At 45.6% G+C, this 26,191-nt stretch overlaps 1 protein-coding gene across 2 annotated transcripts in view; it reads right to left on the reverse strand.

The window, feature by feature from the left end:
- Nucleotides 1-1,724: 1,724 nt before the first annotated feature.
- Nucleotides 1,725-26,191, reverse strand: part of pitpnc1a (phosphatidylinositol transfer protein cytoplasmic 1a) — a 159,696-nt gene continuing 135,229 nt past the window's right edge. For both annotated transcript variants that reach the window (XM_034190471.1, XM_034190472.1), the window contains exons 8-10: nt 20,498-20,653; nt 6,393-6,456; nt 1,725-2,530 (exon numbers count right to left, since the gene is read on the reverse strand). In XM_034190471.1, the coding sequence (XP_034046362.1) occupies nt 2,220-2,530; nt 6,393-6,456; nt 20,498-20,653 (531 nt within the window). In that variant the 3' untranslated portion in view covers nt 1,725-2,219. The remainder of the gene's footprint in view (nt 2,531-6,392; nt 6,457-20,497; nt 20,654-26,191) is intronic.

A 26,191-nucleotide genomic window follows, 5' to 3' on the forward strand; every position in this document is an offset into this window, starting at 1 on the left:
GATTCATTAATCCTCTGGGGCCGATGCCGTCGGCTGGGACCAAGCTTTACTAAATTGTAAATAACTTTATGATGATATGAGATAGAAACTTACTCTGTTTTTGCTGAAAAGTTAACTCTGAGAACTTTCGATCCACCATCGGCCATCTTGGTACTCCTCATAGAAGAGGTGCGATGACATGCGCAATATGAGTGTCCAATCGGAATTGGTTCTCTGTCACATGGTTTTCCAAAATCCAATCGTAGGGCAGATTTACCTCGTGATATGGCAAAGATTGTTTTCAGGAGTGATATCTTACTAGTTGGCCCATTTGAATAGCCCCCTAACTGCTCCTGCTTCTTTTATAAAGTTAATCAATATGAGGACCCAGCTTCAGCTTTTGACTCATACCTTTTTTGTTAAGGGTCCAAAAAAAGAACATTTTATTCACTAAAAAAAAGAATAATAATAATATTGGCTAATTTATTGGCTATCGGCCAATCAGCTGATTTATCGATTATCGCCATTTTTTTCATCCAAATATAGTTATCGGCATCGGCCTCAAAAAAAACATATCGGTCGGGCTCTAATCTGGATGATGGTCAACCTCACAACTGTCCTTAATGGGTTTGTTATGTCAAAGGTCAAAGTCATTAGGGTCAGAACTCAGAAGTCAAAATTTTAATTTGGGATATGCTGATTGTGTGCACTGGCTATGTTTTCACTGGACTGGCAAAGCATAGGACGTGGACTCTGGGGGACTGGGATGATACCAATTGTGCTCAATTTCAGGGGTCCATGATCTTACTGTTTGATGGACAATCGGTTAATACAACCACTGGACTCTGAGTAACTGGATGCTTAGCTGGATCCACTCTGTCTTTGCATGATTTTTTGTTTTGCTTTATTTTATTTGTTTGTTATTGGTAGTATGACCAAAACAGATGGTCACTCCTCTGAGTCTAATCTGCTTGATGTCTCTACTTACAACCAAAAAAAAAACAATGTTGCCAATGCATTTGCTCAGGCAGTGGGTAAGATTAGACCCTACCTTTTTGTGAAGCGCTTTGGGGCAACTTATGTTGTGAACTGCGGCTATAAAAATTAATTAAATAAATTTTGGCAAAGATCAAATTCCTTGAATGTGACCTTTGATCAAAGTCAGCCAGAGGTCAGTCATTTGGATGAAGGTCAAATGTCAGATTAAAGCAAGTCCTTACTGTCTTCATGCCTTCGGGTTTTATTACCTCATACTTTTAATAAAGACTTATACTGTGTGGATACAATATTTTATTTTATTCCTTTACTAAATACATAATCTTCAGCTGTATGACTGAAAATAAACAGTCAAAATGAATAAAGTAGCCAAACAAAAAATTCCATTAAAATCACAACATCAATTGTGTGGTTGAGAAGACAAAGAAAACATACATTTCATTCATATATATATATTTTTAAAGCAACCAAAGTCATGCAATTTGCACCATTTATAGACATAAAGGTAAAAAAAAAGTCAATACCATTTACAACAGTAAGAGAGGGTAAAATATTTTAAGATTCACAACAAAAATGTTAGAATTGTGAGCATCACTGAACATGGGATTCATTTTTAAATTATTGTCAACTTACTATGTAGATATTTCATTTTCATATCATATATACATCAATACACAATTAACTTACACCTGACAAGTGGAAAAAGTAAAATTACAATAACTGATAGCGCCACTGAGAATCTGCCAAATGTCCCAAACACCGATACAGATGCACCAAACAACAAGTTCCACTGATGAAAGCTGGAGAGACTCAAAAGCTTAGAGGCTTTTATTAATATTTATGAGTAAATCTCAACATGTCTTCAAAACATACCCCAAGAGATCAGCTCTGATGAAGGACAAGCGATACTCTGAGGGATAAAACATTATCAGGAATGTATACTAATTCACCTCCATGTATATGCTGTCTGAAGCACGGAGCTGGCCGCTTCTTTTTGGAGGACAATAAGATACCTTTGCACCCTGTGGAGAACCAGGCTCCCTGCCCGTTCTGGTGAAGGCAGTCTGAGGACAACTGGCTTCGGTGTAACACAGCGAGCTGACCGAGAAGGGCCTGGATCAGCAGGGACGTAAGAAGTCTCCTTACCTTCAGCTGGCTGACAGAGGGAATTGTGGGATGTGCTTAGCAGGCATCTTCCACGGATCCACAAGTCACGGGTGTTCACTCGCGGCACAACCTGGCTCTCATTCCGGCTGAGGATCAGAATTCCAGGAGAAGAAGCTGGGCAGTTTGAAGATGGAATTCCTGCGGCCTGGGTCTGGGAGGGTCAAGGTTTCTGGAGCAGACTTCTTCCTGGGACGTTCCTTTGGAACTGTCAGAAACTCGGGAGGGTCAGTGGAGAGGGGTGTTGAAGGGGCGCTGTTGGGCCCACTGCGGGTGCTGGACACCAGGGTGGTCTCTGTGATTGAGATAGTTGGAGGGAAGGTGCCGATCTTCAGGTTCGTGGCTTCCTGTGTGGTACGCTCGTATTCTCTGACTTCGTCCATGGTCATGTCTGTGGAGGAATTATAGACACACACTGGAAGGTGAATGTTTGCTTTGAGAAATTTTAATACAATTACAAAGCATGTGAATTTTTGGAAACTAAAAGTCTTACGATTTGATATATGTACACCTGTGCAAAGTAGTGTATACAGGGGTATTGTTTTTGCTTCTGTGTATTGCCCATGTGTGAACGAAATAACTTTGATCCAGTATGGCCCAGTCTGTGTGGCGTGTTTGAGAGTCAGTGAAGGACAAAATGATTTGATTTAGAGAAATGGTCACTTGGAAGAACTGGTTAAAGATACACATGTGGTTGTGATTTAAAACTAATACAAAGTATTCTATCACCATGCACCTTTTTGACCTCAAGTGACCAAAACAGAACTGACCAAAATAAAAGGTTCCCGGTACAGGACCACTTGCACCCCGTTCTTCATATCCACCTGGAGTTGTGTCAGGAATGTTTGCAAAATTAACATGTGAATTAATACTGGGCCCACTCTGGTGACTCGATTTAAAAAAAGGGGGGGGGGGGGGGGGGGCGGGGGGCAAATGAAATTACAGTGCAGCAGATAGGCAAAATAATTGTGCTGCTTTTTTTTGTGACTAAAACATGAAATTTGGCACACATTCTAAATTAACTAATGCTTATTTTCAGAGATGGAGGTATCCTGGAGCTGACCTCTAATGATCTACAGGGGTCAATGAAGAATTACACAGGGGTCAATATTTTAAAAGTGTTCCAATCATATTGCAAGCTATACCATCTTATTTGTCTGATAATGATTCCAAAAAGGTATCATTTAGACTATCCTTGACTAAATGTTATGCTGCGTTTAAACATAGGCAGGATGCTTTACGAATGTCATATCTGCGTCATTCTTGGCACATTCCTGACATTCTTAACACATCTGAATAGGTTTCTTAATAGTGTGTGATATTCATGATTTTCATTGAGCATGTTTTTGGCTGTCAAAAAAATCTTCCACGAATGTCACGCACCACCCTCATTTCTCCATTTCCTCCTCCTCCTCTTTGCACCACTCCATGGCACAGAGCCCAACTAAGCATGCAATCACAAAGTTCTTCTGCTGTAGATTTTAAGGAGCAAACTAGAGCGATCTGAATTGTTCAACAGCTGATGGATGAATATGGGGGTGTGTGCGGAGATAATTCGCCTCATTCACATCATGACAGAACGTAGCGATGTGCTGTTTCACGCAATAGCGCAGAACCTTATTCTTGACCGTGCATAATGGTTCCTGATAATTCGCCAGCAACACGTGCCATTAATCGTAATGCGTGGTAACAGGTTGCAGCAGTTCCTGAGGACACCTGATGCCTCTGCCCTGAATCATCACATTCGTGATCAGCGGCCAAGAATGTATACTTCATGGCAGTTGTGACTTGTCGTCGTTATGTGTACGAGGTCTGTGATGAAAAAAGCGGTCCTTTTTATTTTTTTCAAAAAATAAATGGATTTGATTCATATGTTTTTACGTCAGACAAGCTTGAACCCTCGTGCGCATGCGTGAGTTTTTTCACGCGTCGGTGACGTCATTCGCCTGTAGGCAGGCCTTGAGTGAGGAGTGCTCCACCCCGCCCATCAGAATCTCTTTGTCTGAATAGCCGCTGCGGACGGCGCACGTTGCTTTATCAACATTTTTTCTGGACCTGTGAGGGATATCCGAGTGGACACTATTCGAGAAATTAAGCTGGTTTTTGGTGAAAAGTTTAACGGCTGATGAGAGATTACGGGGTGTTTCTGTCGGTGTAAGGACTTCCCATGGAGCGGGACGTCGCGCAGCGCTTCCAGGCGCCGTCGTCGACCTGTTTCGACCTGAAAACATTCTAATTTAAGTCTTAATTCACCCAGGACATCGTGAGAGAACAGAGAAGATTCAGAAGAGGCCGGCATGAGGACTTTATGTGGACATTCCACTGTTTAAGGACATTTTGTAATGAAAGACGTGCGCCCAAATTCGCCAACTCGTTTCCGTGACGACTCGGCAAATCTGTGTGCGCCGCGACAGGAAAAACACCTCCGTGTTGAAAACCATTTGTAAAATTCAGGCGGCTTTTGATGGCTTTCAACAAGTGAGTAACTGAGAAATTGTTTAACAGCTTGGGCATGTTCCAACTTGCCCGTTAAGGTTTCCAACGGAGGTGTTTTTCCTGTCGCGACCCCCCGCGGTCGGGTCCGGCCCGACATGCGACTCTGCCCGCACGTTCTTTCATTACAAAATGTCCGTTAACAATGGAATGTCCGAATAAACTCCTCATGCCGACTTCTTCTGAAAGTTCTCTGTTCTCTGACGACTTACTGGGTCAACAGAGCCTGAAATGTGGAAGTTTTCAACTTGAAACGGCGAGACGCTGCTGCCTCGAAGCGCAGATCGCCGTCAGGCACCGTGGGCCGTCCTTAAAGCGACACTACCAGACCAAAATCTCTCATCAGTCGTTAAAATTTTTACAGAAAACCAGCTGAATTTATCGAATGGTGTCCACTCAGTTGTGCCTTACAGTTTTTGAAAATTTTTTTATCAAAGCAGCAGTCTCTGAGCCATTCCTAAACAATGAAAAAACGACGAGAGGGTAGGCCACTCCTCACTCAAAGACTGCCCACAGGCGAATGACGTAACCGACAGGCGTGAAAAAACTCTTGCATGCCCACGAGGGTTCAAGCATGTCTGATGTAATCACATGTTATTCAAATCCATATGGTTTTTGAGAAAAATAATAAGGTCCGTTACTTTTATCACAGACCTCGTAAATGCAGCATTATGGAGTTTGTTTGTACAGGGGTCAAAAGTTAAAGTTGCGTCAATTTTGGTAATAAAGTGATGCAAATTACTGGTTGAGCTAATAGGATTAATAAATGGAATAGTTTTGACTATGCTGAATGGTTGTTCTCCAAAGTAAACATCAAACAGCATTGTTGTCCATTTGATTCCATGACACTTTTCCATTTTCTTATTTTTGATATTTAATGTTCAACATTTCCATGTATGTGTTTTTACATATAGCCAACTGATTTAAGTAGAATTTATGCCTAACACAGCATTATGAGACACACACACTTTGTCCATAGCTCAGGATTACAGCTGTATTACAAAAAACTCAGATGTGCAAACTGAAACCTGCTACATCACACACTCCACCACCTTAATGAAGTGATGAAAATTTTTCTTAATACATTTTGTAGTGCTGCAGTAAATAATGCTCAGTATGTACATGAGTCTGCATTTTTGCAGTTCATAGACTGCAGTTTATTTATATACATTAAAATATTTCTTTAACTGTTCTTGCCCACAACAAGACAAGAGTCCCAGTTAGTGACTTTAATCTGCACAAAAGTGAGTCACGACTGACATTTTTAAATGGCTCTGAGAGGGGTTAAGAAACAGACTTGTCGCTTCTGAAAAGCAGCGACGCAATGAACCAACGAAGCAGTAGATTGGAGCACTGCTTTGTTGTTTCAACCTTCAAAGCGGAGCTGTTACAGAAGCGGTTGATTACAGACCCACTGCAGGGTCTGTAATCAACATAAAGAAATGATCATTTCCCGATAAAATACCCTCAAAAACAATGGCCACTCTGACGGACCGATAAGGGAATCGTTAAGCAAAAAGACTACTGATGGTGGTGGATCGAATAATTTCTTAATGATTCTCTAAAAGAACCAGTTCATGATAGCCATCCCTCGTGCCCCCTGAAGAACTCTGGTGCCCCCCCAGGGGGGCACACCTCACAGTTTGAAAACCACTGCACTAGTGGATAATTTTTCATCTTTGTCAATTGTGTGGAATAAGGATTTTGGCACTTTAGACTGTAACCTTTAATGAATGAATAAATGAATAAAGAAACCTTACCAATCCACTCATCCACCCAGGCAAAGGCCTGCCTGTGACCTAAAAGCAAGACATCTCGAATCACCTGAAATGAAATGAATGAAAAATAAGAGGTAAGATGACACAGGAAGAAAGTGTAGGAAGGATGATGAAGGGGAAAGGATGTGAATCAGACTTTACTCTGAATGCTGCTGAGTTTAAAACATTTATTTATTTATTTACATTTTAAAAGTTTCCATCAACCTTTGACAACAATATGTTTGCCCTATTGTTGGCGTGTGAGAGATAGCCTTGGATGTGAGCGCACACCAGAGGAGAGAACAGGGACAGGTCTCTCCAGGGACAGGTACGGGCAGACCAAAACAGATTTGGAAGACAGGAAACCTAAATTTTAAATGTTGGAACTGAAGTAAAAGGAGGTGATGCAAGAAAATCAGTGTGTCGTGAGCAGGGTACAAAGATGAGCAGGTGTGCGGGAAAAATGATGATGTCACGAGACACTGCATCCACCACTTTACAAAACCGCCTTGGGTCCTTATTAGGAAGCACCCTAGTACACCACCAGTCGATCCCCACCTCCCGAATACTAGCCATCAATCTCCCGCAACCACGTGAGACATGAGTGACCTTTTGAGCTTCTCCAGTTGCTGGGGTTTGTGTGCTGGATCATGCCCAGAGAAACATGCCATATTTCCAAAATGCTGGAGCTGACGTTCCCTCACAATGCAAGTGATATGTTGACTCAGAGTCTCCATAAGTAACTTTGTTTGACAGAAAGGCATACTAGTGGTACTCAAGGATCAGGTATCGAGTACCAAAGACATCGAGTCGTCACCTTAGGTCACTGGTTAGAGTCCAAGTCTCAGAAAGACTGGTAGGACCAGACGAGATGAGGTGATCATGAAGGAACTGCTTTCAGGTCAAATAGATGTTTTACAACAGAAAACAGTTTTATAGCACTTTAGTCTGCAGTTGTCATGACACAAGTTGAACCAGTTTTACTTGATCATTGTGTAGTTTGTTGAAGGAAAGACAGTGTGTGAGATTATCCAGGCAGAGTGTTTGGAACCTGCACTCCAACTACTGAACATTTCACCACATATCATTCCTCAGACTCGCCATCTAAGCACTCAAAGTATTTAGACAGCAGCAGATTTGTGCTTTAGGTTTACACTGAGCCAATACCGACAGGCCTTACTTGTGTCCTGACAGCCACAAGTCGCACCAGAGTATAAGTCACACTGATCAAAAAAATGCATTGCAAAGAGGAGGCCCCCCCCCCCCCAAGAATCCCCCTCACAAATAAGTCACCCCATTATTTTTTTGTATGTGGAACTCAACTGTAACTCAACATTTCCCTGGGAGCAAGTTTAACAATGGATAAGAACGCAGTGCAGCACATGTGGACACCACTATTAGTTAACAGAAGGACTTTTAAATTCCAAAAATAAACAACATGTCAAAATAAACATGCATTGGACAACATATTGAATGTTATAGTAGTTTGAAGTAAAGAAATCGTCAGACGGCCCACAGCAACATGGAGAAGTAAACAGTGCATTAATGCAGGAAACCCTAAGCTTGTGGTGTGTAGTATACGGATGGTTAAAATAAGTAAGACGGAAAAATAAATGTGTGATGGACAACTTTTTTTTTTCTCCTTTCACTGCTCCCTTAGGGGTCACCACAGCAGATCAGCCATTTCCATTTCACCCTGCATCTTCCTCTATCATGCCAACCACCTGCATGTCCTCCCTGAGCACATCCATAAACCTTCTCTTTGGCCTCCCTCTTCTCCTCCTGCCTGTTGGCTCCATCCTCAGCATCCTTCTCACTATAAACCACAGGTCCCTCCTCTGTACTTAAACAAACATGGTCAATCTCACTTCTCTGACTTTGTTTCCAAACATCCTACCCGTGGTGTCCCTCTGATATGTTCAATCCTAATCTTGTCCATCCTTGTCACTCCCAAAGAGAATCGCAAATCTTCAGCTCTGCCTCCTATCTTTTTGTTAGTGCCACCATCTCTAAGATGTACAACATAGCTGGTCTCACTAAGTCTTGTAGACTTTTCCCTTCACTCTTGCAAATATCCTTCGGTCACAAAACACCCCTGCCATCTTTCTCCACTCACGCCACCCTGCCTGCACTCTCTTCTTCACCTCTCTACCACACTCTTCATTACGTTGGATAGTTGACTCCAAGCATTTAAACATACTTTCACCACCTCTACTCCGTGTAACCGCACTATTCCACTGGGCTCCCTCTCATTCACACACATGTACTCAGTCTTGCTCTAACTGACTTTCATTCCCCTTCTCTCCAGAGCATATCTCCACCTCTACAGATGAGACTCAACCTGCTCTCTATTCCCACTGTCCTTGTACATGTCCTGCACAACCCTCACATACAGTGCACCTGGAAAGTATTCAAATTGCTTCACTTTTTCCACATTTTGTTATGTTACAGCCTTATTCCAAAATGGATTAAATTAATTATTTTCCTCAAAATTCTACACACAATACCTATGACAATGTAAAAAAAAGTTGGGGTCTTTTGGAGATTTTTGTAAATTTATTAAGAATAAAAAAAACCCCAAAAAAAAACAAAACAAAGAAATCACATGTACATAAGTATTCACAGCCTTTGCCATAAAGGTCAAAACTGAGCTCAGGTGCAACCTGTTTCCACTGATCATCTTGTCTCCTTTCTTCAACTCTCTTACTATCCCAATTCTTTTTCGCCAGCTAAGTCTCCTTGTCTTCCTTCACTGTCCAGATGTCCACCATCTGATCCTTTGTTGAGCTCTCACTCTCTTCTTCTTCACCTCTAAAGTCATCCTACAAAACACCATTCTATGCTGTCTTGCTAAACTCTCCCCTGCCACCACCTTACAGTCTTCAATTTCCTTTAGCTTGCATGTCCTACAATGTTGTCCACCTGTATGCACCTTCGTCCACTCTTATGTCACCCTGTGCTCCTCCCTTTTCTTAAAGTAGGCATTCAACACAGCCATTTCCACCCTTTTTGTAAAATCTACTATCATCTGCCCTTCCACATTTCTGTCCTTGATACCACATCTACCCATTATTTCTGTTCTGTTTCTTTCACCAACATGCCCATTGAAGTCTGGCCCAATCACCACTCTTTCATGCTTGTGTACACTCTCCAACACCTCATCTAACCAACTCCAGAAATCGTTTTCAATCTCACAACTTACCTGTGGGGCATATGCACTGATGATATTCATCATCACCCCTACAACTTCACAATTACCCTGTTGGACACTCACTCAACCTCCAACACTCTTAAGGGCCCCTTCACACATAATTCACAATTCGACCAAATTCTCACTAAGTGTCCATGAAGCAGGAATCATATGCAAACCATATAATTTCATAGCTGCTTCAAACGCCTCATATACCTGTTGCTACAACTATTTGCGCACACCAGTGGCTGACAGAGTGTGTGCTGTGTGAGCCCACTGAACCCTCTCATGGCAGGTGACGGCCAAATTTTAAGTGACACGCACGAACATCTAACACTGCTCGCATCGCACTTAGAAAATGTGTGGCTATTCGCATTCTTGGCATATCAACATTCATTCATTCATCTTCTACCACTTAGTCCAATTATGGGTCGCGGGGGGCTGGAGCCTAGCCCAGCAGTCATAGAGCGCGAGGCGGGGTACACCCAGGACAGGACGCCAGTCTGTTGCAGGGCCACAAATAGACAAACAAACAGAGACACACCCACACACACACCTATGGACAATTTTAAAGATTCCAATCCACCTAACCTGCATGTCTTTGGATGTGGGAGGAAACCGGAGCACCCGGAGGAAACCCACGCAAACACAGGGAGAACATGCAAATTCCACACAGAAAAGCCACGGGAATTGAACTCATGACCTTCTCGCTGTGAGGCAACAGTGCTAACCACTAATCCACCGCGTTGCCTGGCACAACAACAGTCTACAGAAAATCACTGTCGTACTGGCAGTGAAATTTGTCTAAATTCCCCACGAGTGTGGCTTTGGTGTGTGCGCTAAAAAGTGACAGGAGGTGTGGCCGACCACTGAAGCAGCTGTGGAGATCTGTCATTCTGGACATCCCAGCTGGACAATACTGTGTTTGGATGGACATGGACTAACAATTGACCACTGTGATGCATGTGTGTCTGTTTACTGTTATCAAGTGGACATAAATAAAAATATATATCACTGTGGCAATGGGCTGCAGCGTGCCCATGGACAGGCTGCCCCCAGGTTGAAATGGACCATCAGATCATAACACACAGCAGATGATCTGACTGTCACGTCACCCATGTGAGCTCTGTTCCACATGATGTGCATGCGGGCCGGCAGGACATGCGCCACCAGATGTGGACATGAATGAGACGAGTGAACTGCTTCTCATTCATGTCATTTCATGACTGTGCGTCAGTGACCATGGGTAATCTACAGAGTAACAGACGGGTCATATTTGTATTGCCCACTTGATGAGAGGGATTTAATACAATGTGATGTTTTTATATGATGTGGCATTTTTATTTTTTTTTAAATACGTTCATGTGCTACATGATATGAGGCAGTTTCAAGCACCTGTCACAGGACTGCAATGTTAGCTCACTGGTAAAGTTTCCAACTGGCAATCAGAGGTTTTGGAAAGCGCGGGTTCGAATCCTGTGGGTGTTTTTTTTTTTTTCAGCTGCATGATGTACATGGCAAAAGCTGCTGTGTTCCCGTGAATCGTCGCAGCATGTATTTTTCTTATTTTATTTATTGTTTTCTTCACAGCAGCTGGACAATGTGGTTACACACTGTGCACGATGTGGTTACATACCGTACCGCATACACGAATCATCGCACCCGCATTGTGCACACCTGCCCGTCGGTATGTTTCGTGGTGCACACAAATCAAACTGTTTCGCCGTATTCAACCAAACTTCGCACTATGAGTGAAGGGGCCCTTACATACTCTTCCTTTAGAATGATCCCAACTCTATTTCTCTTCCTATCCACACCATGAACCACAACTTGAACCCACCGCCTATGCTCCTAGCCTTAATTCCATTCCACTTGGTCTCTTGCACACACAATGGGCCTCATGTATCAACGTTGCGTACGGCGATATTTGAGCGTATATGGGGTGTACGCCAAAACGGCTGCGCTACTTGGCATTTATCAATGTGGTCGTTGGCGTACGCTGCGCTGAAAATATACACCAGGTCGAGAGGTGGCGTAAATTATACACCAAAATGAACCAGCGCTGGAATCCACATAAAAATGAAGATGATCAACATGATAAACAGTGCCATTATACAAATCAATGCATATGTTACATAAATAACACTTTCCTGATTATACTACATAATAATCAACACAAATCCCGCTTTTGCAGGATTGTTATGGAGCACGATCCGTGGTCACAGCGCTGACAGGAAGGAAAGCGCTGCTCGCCTTTTTCTCCAGACTTCGAGCCTGGAGCCAGAGCAGCGCTGAGCTTAACTTCATGTGGTGTGATCGTTTTAGACTATGAAATTGATAATAACAACTGTAGTTTCGTCATTCCCTTAATTCGCCCGTGCTGCAACCAGGTTTTGTCATCTCCATTTGGTTGTCACAATAAAATAAATACAGAAATACATTTCAAAAATAAAGAAATCTGACAGATTAGGCGTGTCTTATTAATTGAGCGGGCAAATATCCACATGTCAAGAATTATTGACATGTGAAAAGAGAATACAGTGGTCCCTCGCTATAACGTCGTTCACCTGTTGTGGCCTCGGAGTCTCGCGGAGTATTTAATCCAATTTTGCATGCCTTTTTTTTTACAGTGTTCTGTGTTCTGCGTATCTGTTTATAAGAATCTTGTTGCCCAGAAGAGAAAAGCGCGCCAACAACTACTCATAACTGTGTTTGTCACACGGAAACAAACACCTGCTGCAGCAAGATGTGAGTGGGGAAAGGCGCAGCGCCAGGACGCAGAGGCCCGATCTGTGAAATACTGGTCAGTCACTATTAATAATTTCTTATGTGTCCGACCTCGTTCGTTGATCGTTAAAATTAATTCGTTAGTTCTAAATGCCATCATAATTATTTATAGGAAAACTGTTGTGTGGGCCGCTGAAGAGGAGGTACTGCTGGCCCACCACCAGAGGGCGTCCTGCCTGAAGTGCGGGCTTCAGACACGTGAGGGCGCCGGAGCACCGGGAGTGGCAGCTGTCACTCATCTACAACACCAGCTGTCACTCATCATCATCATCATCCACACCTCCATAAGAGCCGGGCAGCATCTTCACCTCACTGCCGAGAAATCGTCTACCGTGAAGTAAACGTCTCAGCCTTTCATTAATACAGTAGTAACGTTTTTACTTCTGTACGTACTGACAGTGTTCTGAGTTTGCAGACTGTTAATTGTTACTGCAGGATCTGTACAAACTCCGTGATTGAGAGGTGGAGGTGCTTTCACCTTCGTGTTGAACTGTTTGCTGGGTGTTCATACACCCACCATCACCTGTCTGTTCTTTCTGCCAGCAGTACCCGATCTGACAGCCGGAGGCAGTGGCCACCTGGGGACCCAGTGCTTGGCGGCTCCAGGATTGCTTCAGGTCCGGTGGAGTGGAAGGCGTGTGGGATCCGGCTCTTTTCTGGACAGGCGTCTTCTATCCTCGAGCCTGCTCACACACCACCGAAACTTATTTGACTGGTGATCCCAATTGTGTTGTCTGTTGCTCTGTTGTGCACATTCACAACATTAAATTGTTATATTTGGCTTATTCCATTGTCCGTTCATTTGCGTCCCCTGTTGTGGGTCCGTGTTCCTACACTTTTCACAACAGGATTTCTCGGCCAGCGTAATGGATCACGAGGGGCGTCAACCATCGCTTGAACCGCCAATGGAAACACAGGGTGCACAGGCGTCGGCAGGAGGCGTGTTAGGAGAGCTGCAGCAAATCTTAACCGCCTTCACTGCTCGGTTGGATTTAGTAACAGAGCAGAACGTCATACTCAATCGGAGGATGGAGGCTCTCACCGCCCAGGTGGAAGCGCGCACTCCAAGCGCCGCTGCAGCGCCTCCTCCAGCCGACCGAGCACAAAATACAGACGTCCCAGTGGTGATTCAACGAACCCCCCCCCCAATCCCCTGAAGCATACATAAGCCCATCGGAACCGTACGGAGGTTGTGTCAAGACGTGCACGGACTTCTTAATGCAGTGCTCGCTCGTCTTTGCACAACGTCCCGTCATGTACGCGTCAGAAGCCAGCTGGGTGGCTTATGTCATTAATTTGCTTCGAGGAGAGGCACGCGCTTGGGCTACGGCGCTCTGGGAGCAAAACTCACGGCTCCTAACAACATATACTGGGTTTGTGAGGGAGTTTAAACAAGTGTTTGATCATCCCAATAGAGGCGAGACCGCTTCGACTGTGCTGCTGTCTATGAGACAGGGACGTCGGAGTGCAGCCGAGTACGCCGTCGACTTCCGCATCGCGGCTGCGAGGTCCGGCTGGAATAACGTTGCACTCCACGCCGCCTTCGTAAACGGACTGTCTCCGGTCCTGAAGGAGCACCTGCTGGCTAAGGATGAGCCACAGGATTTTGACGGGCTTGTTGACCTGGTTATACGGTTAGACAACCGGTTAGAAGAACACCGTCGGGAGCGGGGCGAAGGGCGTGGCCGGGCATGAGCCGTCCCTCTTCCTTCTGGGTCCGAAAGGGTGCCGCCGTCTCCACGCTCCACAGTCAGAGAGCCCCGTGGAACCACAGCTCCCCCTGCTGATGAAGCTATGGACACGAGCAGGGCCAAAGTAAAATCACATGACAGACAACGGAGGCTGGCTCGCGGGGAGTGTTTTTTCTGTGGCTCTGATGAGCACATACAAAGAAACTGCCCCAAACGGTTAAACTTCAACGCCCGCTCTTAGAGACTGGGTTAAGGGTGGGTCATAACATCCACGCGGGAAAAGCCCGTAGATCAGCACGCATCTCAGTAACGATCCTTTGTGGGGATCTTATCCTTCATGCCCCAGCACTGGTGGACACAGGGTCTGAAGGGAATCTGCTGGACAGCAGATGGGCTAGGGAGGTAGGGCTCCCCCTAGTGGCACTACCTTCCCCATTGAAGGTACGGGCACTAGATGGCACCCTTCTCCCATTCATCACACATCAGACACAACCAGTGACATTGGTGGTGTCTGGAAATCACAGGGAGGAGATTGTGTTTTATGTAACACCTTCTACCTCCCGAGTGATTTTGGGGTTTCCATGGATATTAAAGCACAATCCCCGGATTGATTGGCCGTCTGGGGTAGTGATGCAGTGGAGCGACACCTGCCACCGGGAATGTTTAGGATCCTTGGTTCCACCCGGTGTGACAGCTAATGAGGAGGTTAAAGTCCCCCCCAATCTGTCAGCGGTGCCTGAGGAGTACCATGATCTTGCTGACGTCTTCAGCAAAGATCTGGCACTCACTCTTCCCCCGCACTGTCCGTACGATTGTGCCATTGATTTGACCCCAGGCGCTGAGTACCCGTCCAGCAGGCTGTACAACCTCTCTCGTCCTGAGCGCGAATCAATGGAGACCTACATCCGGGACTCCTTAGCTGCCGGGCTGATCCGAAACTCCACCTCCCAGATGGGTGCAGGTTTCTTTTTTGTGGGCAAAAAAGACGGCGGACTCCGTCCATGCATTGACTACAGGGGACTGAACGAAGTCACGGTTCGTAATCGATACCCGCTGCCTCTGTTAGATTCTGTGTTCACGCCCCTGCATGGAGCCCAAATTTTTACCAAATTGGATCGTAGAAATGCGTACCACCTGGTTCGGATCCGGAAGGGAGACGAGTGGAAGACGGCATTCAACACCCCGTTAGGTCACTTTGAGTACCTGGTCATGCCGTTCGGCCTCACCAATGTGCCCGCGACGTTCCAGGCATTGGTTAATGACGTCTTGCGGGACTTCCTGCACCGGTTCGTCTTCGTATACCTGGACGACATCCTCATCTTCTCCCTGGATCCTGAGACCCATGTCCAGCATGTACGTCAGGTCCTGCAGCGGTTGTTGGAGAACCGGCTGTTTGTGAAGGGCGAGAAGTGCGAGTTCCACCGTACTTCTTTGTCCTTCCTGGGGTTCATCATCTCCTCCAACTCCGTCGCACGCGATCCGGCCAAGGTTGCGGCGGTGAGGGATTGGCCCCAACCGACGAGCCGTAGGAAGCTGCAACAGTTCCTCGGCTTTGCTAATTTCTATCGGAGGTTTATTAAGGGTTATAGCCAGGTAGTTGGCCCCCTGACGGCCCTGACCTCCACTAAAGTCCCCTTCACCTGGTCGGATCGGTGCGAAGCCGCGTTTAGGGAGTTGAAACGTCGGTTCATGTCTGCACCCGTTCTGGAGCAGCCCGATCCCAATCGCCAGTTTGTTGTTGAAGTGGATGCCTCTGACTCAGGGATAGGAGCCGTGCTGTCCCAGAGCGGGGAGTCCGACAAGGTTCTCCATCCATGTGCCTATTTTTCCCGCAGGTTGACCCCGGCGGAGCGGAACTATGACGTCGGCAATCGGGAACTTCTTGCGGTGAAAGAGGCTCTTGAGGGGTGGAGACACCTGTTGGAGGGAGCTGCGGTACCATTTACGGTTTTCACGGACCATCGGAACCTGGAGTACATTCGGACCACCAAGCATCTGAACCCAAGGCAAGCCCGCTGGTCACTGTTCTTCGGGCGATTTGACTTCCGGATTACCTACCGTCCTGGGACTAAGAACCAACGATCTGACGCCCTGTCCCGGGTCCATGAAGAGGAGGTCAAGGTCGAGCTGTCAGATCCACCGGAACCTATCATCCCCGAGTCCACTATCGTGGCAGCCCTCACCTGAGACGTGGAGAAGACCATCCGGGAGGCCCTGACACGGAACCCGGACCCGGAGACCGGCCCTAGGAACAAACTCTACGTCCCACCAGAAGCCAGAGCTGCTGTCCTGGACTTCTGTCACGGGTCCAAGCTCTCCTGTCACCCAGGGGTGCGAAGGACCGTGGCAGTGGTCATGCAGCGCTTCTGGTGGGCGTCCATGGAAGCCGATGTCCGGGAGTATGTCCAGGCCTGCACCACCTGTGCCAGGGGTAAGGCAGACCACCAATGGGCACAGGGTTTCCTCCAACCGTTACCTGTGCCCCACCGCCCCTGGTCCCACATCGGCCTGGACTTCATCACGGGCCTCCCGCCGTCCCAGGGCATGACCACCATCCTCACGATAGTGGACCGGTTCTCCAAGGCGGCCCACTTCGTGGCCCTCCCGAAGCTCCCAACGGCCCAGGAGACTGCAGACCTCCTGGTCCACCACGTCGTGCGTCTGCATGGGATTCCATCCGATGTCGTCTCTGACCGTGGTCCCCAGTTCTCCTCGCAGGTCTGGAGGAGTTTCTGTAGGGAGCTGGGGGCCTCCGTGAGCCTCTCGTCCGGGTACCATCCCCAGACCAACGGACAGGTAGAGCGGGCCAACCAGGAGTTGGAACAGGCCCTTCGCTGTGTGACCTCGGCGCACCCGATGGCCTGGAGTAACCATCTGGCCTGGATTGAGTACGCACACAACAGTCAAGTCTCGTCTGCCACCGGCCTCTCCCCGTTTGAGGTGTGTTTGGGCTACCAGCCCCCATTGTTCCCGCTAGTGGAGAGAGAGGTCGGGGTGTCCTCGGTCCAGGCCCATCTGAGGCGGTGCCGTCGGGTGTGGCGCTCTGCCCTGCTCAAAGCCCGGACAAGGGCCAAGGCCCATGCAGACCGCCGGCGGTCCCCGGCCCCTGCATACCAGCCCGGGCAGGAGGTCTGGGTGTCTACGAAGGACATCCCATTACAGGTGGAGTCCCACAAGCTGAAGGATCGGTACATTGGCCCTTTCCCCATCGTCAAGGTCCTCATTCCTGCCGCGGTGAAGCTGAGGCTGCCAGCTTCACTGCGGATCCATCCTGTATTCCATGTCTCCCGGGTCAAGCCTCACCACACCTCTTCCCTCTGTGCCCCCGGACTGGCGGAGCCTCCTGCCCGGCTCATCGACGGGGAGCCTGCGTGGACAGTTCGCCGGCTCCTGGACGTCCGTCGCAAGGGCCGGGGATTCCAGTATCTGGTGGACTGGGAGGGTTATGGACCTGAAGAGCGCTCCTGGGTGAAGAGGAGCTTCATCCTGGACCCGGCCCTCCTGGCCGACTTCTACCGCCGACATCCGGACAAACCTGGTCGGGCGCCAGGAGGCTCCTGTTGAGGGGGGTTCCTGTTGTGTGGGCCGCTGAAGAGGAGGTACTGCTGGCCCACCACCAGAGGGCGTCCTGCCTGAAGTGCGGGCTTCAGGCACGTGAGGGCGCTGGAGCACCGGGAGTGGCAGCTGTCACTCATCTACAACACCAGCTGTCACTCATCATCATCATCATCCACACCTCCATAAGAGCCGGGCAGCATCTTCACCTCACTGCCGAGAAATCGTCTACTGTGAAGTAAACGTCTCAGCCTTTGATTAATACAGTAGTAACGTTTTTACTTCTGTACGTACTGACAGTGTTCTGAGTTTGCAGACTGTTAATTGTTACTGCAGGATCTGTACAAACTCCGTGATTGAGAGGTGGAGGTGCTTTCACCTTCATGTTGAACTGTTTGCTGGGTGTTCATACACCCACCATCACCTGTCTGTTCTTTCTGCCAGCAGTACCCAATCTGACAGCCGGAGGCAGTGGCCACCTGGGGACCCAGTGCTTGGCGGCTCCAGGATTGCTTCAGGTCCGGTGGAGTGGAAGGCGTGTGGGATCCGGCTCTTTTCTGGACAGGTGTCTTCTATCCTCGAGCCTGCTCACACACCACCGTAACTTATTTGACTGGTGATCCCAATTGTGTTGTCTGTTGCTCTGTTGTGCACAGTCACAACATTAAATTGTTATATTTGGCTTATTCCATTGTCCGTTCATTTGCGCCCCCTGTTGTGGGTCCGTGTTCCTACACTTTTCACAACAAAAACATTCTATTTTTATTTCTCAAACAAATGTTTGGGCCTGAAAACAGTTTGGTATTATTTTCCTACTAAGGTTTGAACTTTGAGAGTGTTTACACATGAGAGAAAAGTGAGAAAATGTTCATGCCTGATTGAGAAAGTGTATAAACTGTGTAGTGAGGGGTTTTACAGCTTTGAAACGTCTATAATAATTGTAAAAAATAACGCTGACTACGTCGCGGTTTCGCGTATTATGGGCTATTTTTTAGAACGTAACTCCAGTGATTAATGAGGGACCACTGTAACACTTTTTTGATTATACTACAAAACAATTGATACGACAGCCGCTTTTGACGCTCTATTGGCACGCGTCGTGATTGGTGGAGTTCTTTGTCTTTGCCGTCTTTCCGGCTTCCATGTCGTAAAATGAGGGTGTGTCTGAAGCAGAGTCTGAATATTTATGGGCGTGTTTATTATAATTACGATCGTTTCCACCCGCCGCATTTATCAAGATCACGTCAGGCGTACGCCAGAAATGGGCAGGTGCGCACTGCTTGATACATGTCACGGCGACTTTGGTGTATTTCAAGTTTACGCCGTAAATTTACGCCACAAGTGCGCAACATTGATACATGAGGCCCAATATGTCTACCTTTCTCCTCTCCATCATGTCAGCCAGTTCTCTCACTTTGCCACTCATATTGCTAACATTCAAAGTCCTGGCTCTCACTTCCACCCTTATAGGTGAAGGTTGTTGTTGTTAATCCAGGCCTCAACAGATCTGGTAATGGAAATTCAATCTGCACACTGCATGATGTTTCTGTTGGCTTGTTTTATGCCAAATGCCCATACTGATGCAACCCTACTGATTTATCTGGGGTTGGGACCGGCACTTAAGAGTATACTGGCTATACACCCCATGTGACTAAGATTTGACAAATGTTAAGGTTAACACCCTGCCTCCTTCTACCCTCCTCATTTATCTGGACTTGCGATCGGCACCCAGAATGTACTGGCTGCACACCCCGTGTGTGACGGACAACATATTTGATGTTATATGGTGCAGTATGGACAAAAGAAATAATCAGATGAACACAGATTGCTGACCCACAGTGTTGGAAACACTACAATAAAAATGTGAGTCTATTTGATTTTTTTTTATCAGCCCTTTAATTTGGGATGTTTATGAATTTTTGTAGTGTACTTTTATTATTGGCTTTTATTGTTTTATTGTTGGAGCTTATTTTGTTCAGTGTTTTCTTCCCCGGGAAAGTCCTATATAAATAGCTATTATTATTATTATTAATAATAACTATTTATATAGGACTTTAGCTATTTATATAGGACTTTCCCGGGGAACAAAACACTGAACAAAATAAGCTCCAACAATAAAACAATAAAAGCCAATAATAATAATAATCAGCAGGGGTGGTGGGCAAGTGGTTAATGCGCTTGGTTTCAGTGAAGAAGGTTCCGGGTTCAAATCCCACCCCTGCCACATTTCTCCATGTAATGTGGAGTTGTGTCAGGAAGGGCATCCGGTGTAAAACCTGTGCCAATTCAACATGCAGATCCACCTTGGATTTGCTGTGGCGACCCCGAGTGCAAACAAGGGAGCAGCCGAAGGGACTTACTTTATTAATTATAATAATGAAAGCGCGATGTTTCACTATGTAACTTGCACCAGACTACTCCCCCCCCAAAAAATAATTGTAAAAAAAAAAAAAAAAACAAAACAAAAAAAAACAACATGATTTACTCTGGAAAATATGTGATATGGATGCAGCATATTTTTTGCCAACCAACATGGGAGTGTCAACTTTGAAGGTCAGGCGACGACACTGGACCTGCATCTAGGCACACAGGTGTCATCACATCCACATAGTTTTTCCACGGATTTTAGAAAGGATGTCCAACAAACTCAATTTTATTGTTGCGTTGTCAGGTGTTCAAATATATTTATCCATACAGTTTTCATAAAACTCAAAGCAGCACTCTATAAATGTTCAAGCATAAAACATGTCAATGTTTCAGTTTTAAATTTGTATCATGAAATAAAATACAATACCATGGGGCTGACAACAACAAGTTGTCTTGCCGTTTTACATTTGACTAATTATGAGGCAACGCCCCTTTCATGCATATATTTTCATTCTGACCTTGTGCACAAACTGCTCCACACGTGTTTGCAGACCCCAGACCTCAAACTTTACAGTCACCAGTTTGTAGGAGCACATGATGGGGTCTTGGGTATCAAGCCATCCTTCCTGCAGCAGACCTCGATTAGTCTTCTTCGACTTGAAATACCGCAGGTCCTGCGAGGCAAAAATGTAGACAATGAGAACATCTTCCTCATGAACAGCCCTTCTCATCCCACATTTTCTCTCCATTTTTGCACAAGAGCATCTGTGACAGAAAGTGCCCATAAAAATCTTAAAGGATTTAAACATAAAAAAAAAAAAATTCCTATTATTGGACTGTCAGAGAATATAGATCACGTGTTCATTGCGAAGTTCCTGCAGAGAACAGCTGAGCTGCACAGTGAGAAGGCCTGAATCTAACATGCATTAGCATTAATTAATTAATTGCTCTCCAGATACATTAATTTTAGGGTTGTAGTTCTGACTGTATGAGGGGGTGATGCACAAGGTGCTAAAACCCTGGTGGGAAGAATTTATTTTCAACATAAAGTCAGCTGAATGACACAACCCAAAACTGTTGGAAATAGCATACAGGTATTACAATCACAAATCAGAAAATGTAGGGACAATATGAAAAATGCAAGCTAAAACAGAAACAACAAGAAGATTACAGTGATCCTTACATTTACTTCTTTTTCATTTGCTATATAATACTGGAAAACAGAACAACAGAAGTAACTCGGCAACTTGCTTCTGACGGATTGTTTGTTGCTGTGACGCCACTCTGAACTTCACACGGTTGTATACGCTTCTTTTATTTCTGTTTAGCACTCTTCTGGTTATTAACTGTATCTACTCTGAACGTTATTTAACAACAGTCCTGTTGTGAATTGCTAGCAGTTAGCATTCGCTAGCGGTTAGCATTCACTGGCGGTTAGCTTTCGCTAGCTAGGTCGACACCTCCCCTCTCCGTTGTTACTTTTTATAGCTGTTTCTTTTCTACCCGTTTAATGCTTCTGTTCGTTTTTCAGTGTAACTCCTGTGAATTTTAATTCATTTATCTGCATCTGTGTGAGCCTTAGGAGTGGTTAGCTTATCCATTATTGGTTAGCTCGTGTTTGCTTGACTACATTTTTGAATTTCTTAGTGAACAAAGTACACTACTTATTATACTTTACACCCTCCGTAAATCCTGCGTGATGTTGGAAGATAGGGTGGCTCTCTTAGAGATCCATGTCCGTAAGTTAGAGCAGCTTCTTAGCGCAGTGGAGTTAGATGTTACGGGCACTCCAGATGAGGTTAGTGTTGGGCCGGCTAGTGAGCCCATTAGCATCAGCTTAGAAACGCCGGCTGTGGAGGACGGCTTTCGGACTGTGGCTAGGCGGAGGAAGCCCCACAGGGCTTGGTGCCCAGTTGTGGCACCCCGATCACACTCGCCAGTGCGAACTGTGAATCAGTTCTCCCCCTTGGATTTGCCAGATGTGAATTCTCTGAGCCCACGAGACCGGACTTTAGTGATAGGGGATTCTATCACCCGCAAAGTCAGGTTACAGACGCCGGCTGACGTTAAATGTATTCCTGGGGCCAGAGCTCCCGACATTGCATCTCATCTTAGGGTGCTGACGCTGCAGAAGGGAAGACAGACGAAGGAACATGACATGAGATACAGTCACACAGTTATTCACGTTGGCACCAATGATATCAGGATGAAGCACTCAGAGGTCACAAAAATGGACATAGAGAGGACTTGTGACCTTGCCAGAAAGATGTGTCGGCATCGATTAATAGTCTCTGGTCCCCTCCCTTCCCCGGGTACTGATGAGGCATTTAGCAGGCTGACATCTTTAAATAGGTGGCTGGTGCAGTTTTGTAGACAGCAAGGCTTTAGCTTTATTGATAACTGGCCTTCGTTCTGGGGCCACCGTGGCTTGCTGATGCCGGACGGCCTCCACCCTACTGGGGAAGGCGCCGCCATCTTGTCTGCGAACACAGATAGAGCGCTACAGGGAGGGTAACATTAGGAATCTACAGTAGGCCATGGAGCAGGTGATTAGAGACCCTGCAAGGCTTATGACAAATGTGGGTGTGGAATCCATTAGCTTAGTGGGAAATTTAGTGCAGAAAATCCACTATGGTGATAGTGCAGTTTATTTGCCAAGGAGGGAATTTCAACAAGTTGAGACTGTGGCCTGCTTCCGTAGTCGTGTCCATAAAAATCATAGAGGGATATGCTTTCCAAACTTAATACCCATTACTATATTGGATGATGTTGAAATTGAGGATGGCCCAGTGGTTGTTCCAGCAATAGCAAAAATTTCGTGTCTGCTACCTACAACGCGCGTGGAATGTCTTAAACCCAAGCCTACTTCTAGGCATCTTATATATGCTACTCTGAAACCATCCCTAAAACCCAAACAGTTCAACTGTCAACCCCACTGAGGTCCTTAGACTGGGTCTCATTAACATAAGATCACTGTCCTCAAAATCATTGTTGATCAATGATCTAAGGACCTACAGCTGTCCTCCCCTTAAATGAGGCCTGCCCACCAGCATATACATTTAGTCACGTCCCTCGTGATGCGAAGCAAGGCAGGGGTGTTGCTGTTATTTATAAATCTAGGTTTAGCTTATTAGCTGTTGGGGGTTACAAATATCACTCATTTGAGCATCTGATTCTCCGCTCTGCTCAGGATATTACACACTGCCAAGATCAGAAGAATAAAAATCAGTTGTATTACTTTGTCACTGTATATAGGCCTCCTGGCCCATATTCTGAATTCTTAGATGAATTTGGTGCGTTCATCTCTAACTTGTCAACTAGTGTAGATAACATTCTGATCATTGGTGACTTTAACATTCATATAAATAAGCCTTCTGATCCCCTCTGCAAATCATTTATGGAAATTGTGAATGCATTAGGATTTCGGCAATGCATTCAGGATTCAACGCACTTTAGTGGAAATACCCTGGATCTGGTTCTCGCACGTGGTATTGCTGTCACGAATATTGACATCATGCCTCTTACATCAGTGGTGTCTGATCACTCACTTATTAAGTTCACAGTTTCGCTGCCGTGTTTAGTGGAACAACAACCTTATATATCTTTACGGCGATGCATCAACTCCTCAACTAAGACTGAACTTGAAGCTAGACTGCCTGATGTCTTAGCTTCACATTTGACAAATACCCAGTCAGTTGACAGACTTGTGGATAGTTTAAACTCAGTGCTCAAAACTACACTCGACATGATTGCACCACCTGTGTTAAAACCACGCTCCCCCAAATCACAGTCACCTTGGTTCAATGATTATCTGCGTGAGAACGGAAATGGCGTCGTTCAAAATTAGAAGTATTTCACCTTGCGTGGCGTGATGCTATCTTAGACTATAAGCATGCATTATTGGCTACAAAGCGGACTTACTACTCTGATTTGTTCAACAAAAACAAGCATAACTCAAAGTTCTTGTTCAACATGGTGGCAACACTTTTGCATGGACAACCACCTATAGTTCGCTCTCCTTTTACAGCACAAGATTTCCTGGATTACTTTGAGAAGAAAATAGAAGACATCAGGTTAAACATATCCCGACATGGCTTAATCCAGCCACCACACCCTGCTATTCATGTGGGCGCCACTACTGAGGTATTACCTAGATTTACAGAATTTGACAGTATCTCACTAGGCATGCTGACAAAACTCGTAATGTCAACAAAAAGCACAACCTGTTTATTTGATCCTATACCAACAAAACTGTTTAAGGACCTGTGGCCCACTCTTGGGCCGACTGTGCTGGAAATTATTAATCTTTCTTTAACTTCTGGATCTGTTCCTAAATGTTTCAAATCTGCAGTGATTAAACCATTACTTAAGAAACCTAATCTTGACCATAGTGTATTGACAAACTATCGGCTGATATCAAATCTATCATTTTTTCTGAAATTCTGGAAAAAGTGGTGTCACGGCAGCTCGTAGACTATCTTACTGAGAATAATCTCTTTGAGCCACTGCAGTCTGCTTTTAGAAAATATCATTCCACAGAGACGGCTCTCACTAAAGTGGTGAATGATCTTCTGCTTACAATGGATTCGGACACCACTACGGTTCTGTTGCTGTTAGATCTCAGTGCTGCATTTGATACAGTGGATCATCATATTCTACTTGATAGGCTGGAAAATCATTTTGGGATTACTGGGAGTGCCCTTGTATGGCTGACGTCATACTTGACCATTCGTTCTCACTGTGTTTTGTACAGTAACACTACCTCTAACCTTAGTGACATGAAATTTGGGGTTCCACAGGGTCTGTCTTAGGCCCCCTGCTTTTCTCCCTTTATATAGCACCCCTTGGGCACATATTGCGGCGTTTTGGGATTACCTTTCACTGCTATGCAGATGATACTCAGTTATACATGCCAATAACTGCTGGTAATCTCGTTCACATAAAATCCTTAGAAGATTGCCTTGCAGCAGTGAGAAGTTGGATGTCTAGAAACTTCCTCCTTTTAAACTCTGATAAGACTGAAATGATGGTTCTTGGTCCAGTGAGACATCGGCACCAATTTGACCAGTTAACTCTCAGCCTCGGCGCGTGTGTCATACATCACACTGACAAAGTGAGGAACCTTGGTGTAATTTTTGATCCTTCGTTGTCCTTTGGCCTCCACATTAGAAATATTACTAGGACTGCTTTCTTCCACCTGCGAAATATAGTGAAAATTCGTCCCATCCTGTCTATGGCTGATGCTGAGACCCTGATCCATGCATTTATCTCTTCTAGATTGGACTACTGCAATGTTCTATTTTCTGGTTTACCGCAGTCTAGCATTAGGGGTCTCCAATTGGTTCAAAATGCTGCAGCCAGACTTTTGACACGAAGCAGAAAGTTCGACCACATTACACCCATTTTGGCATCCCTTCACTGGCTTCCTGTCCCAGTGAGATCAGATTTTAAGGTTCTGCTACTAACCTATAAAATTATTCATGGACAGGCACCCTCCTACCTAACTGATCTAATTAAACCTTACGTACCAGCCCGGGCTTTACGTTCTCAGGGTGCAGGACTACTTTGTGTCCCTAAGGTGAATAAGAAGTCTGCGGGTCACAGAGCTTTCTCTTATCGTGCCCCTGTTCTGTGGAATGATCTCCGTGCGTCAATAAAACAGTCAGATTCTGTGGAGACTTTCAAGTCCAGACTTAAGACGCACTTATTTTCCCTTTCATATGGCTAGCATACTGGTACAGTTTTGTTTTACGCTTTTTACTCTTTTAATTCATTTTATTAGTAATTGGAGTGTGCCGCGGCCTCAGCTTTACCTAAATTCTGGGTCTTTTAGTGAAGTTTAGGGGTAGTGGCCGGCGATCACCTTAGTATTTCTCTGTTTTTCTTGTTGTTTAATGCTGACAAATTATACAGTATTTCTTGTCTTTCTGATGCCTGATTCTGTTTTTTTCTCTCTGCTTAAGGTGCAGCTCCATCTAGAGATGGGAGTTGTGTTCGTGTTGGCGATCCTCCTGTCCTGTGCGCCAATAGCATTTCTTGTATATTTGTCCGTGAATTGTTCTGTGAATTGTTCTGTAATTTATGTTTTGTAACATGGCCCAAGCAGAGGGTCACCCCTTTGAGTCTGGTCTGCTTGAGGTTTCTTCCTCAGAGGGAGTTTTTCCTTACCACTGTCGCTCCGGGGGTTGGTAAGGTTAGACCTTACCTGTGTG

Source organism: Thalassophryne amazonica, chromosome 16 (genome assembly GCF_902500255.1).
Source record: "Thalassophryne amazonica chromosome 16, fThaAma1.1, whole genome shotgun sequence".
NCBI classification, from domain to species: domain Eukaryota; kingdom Metazoa; phylum Chordata; class Actinopteri; order Batrachoidiformes; family Batrachoididae; genus Thalassophryne; species Thalassophryne amazonica.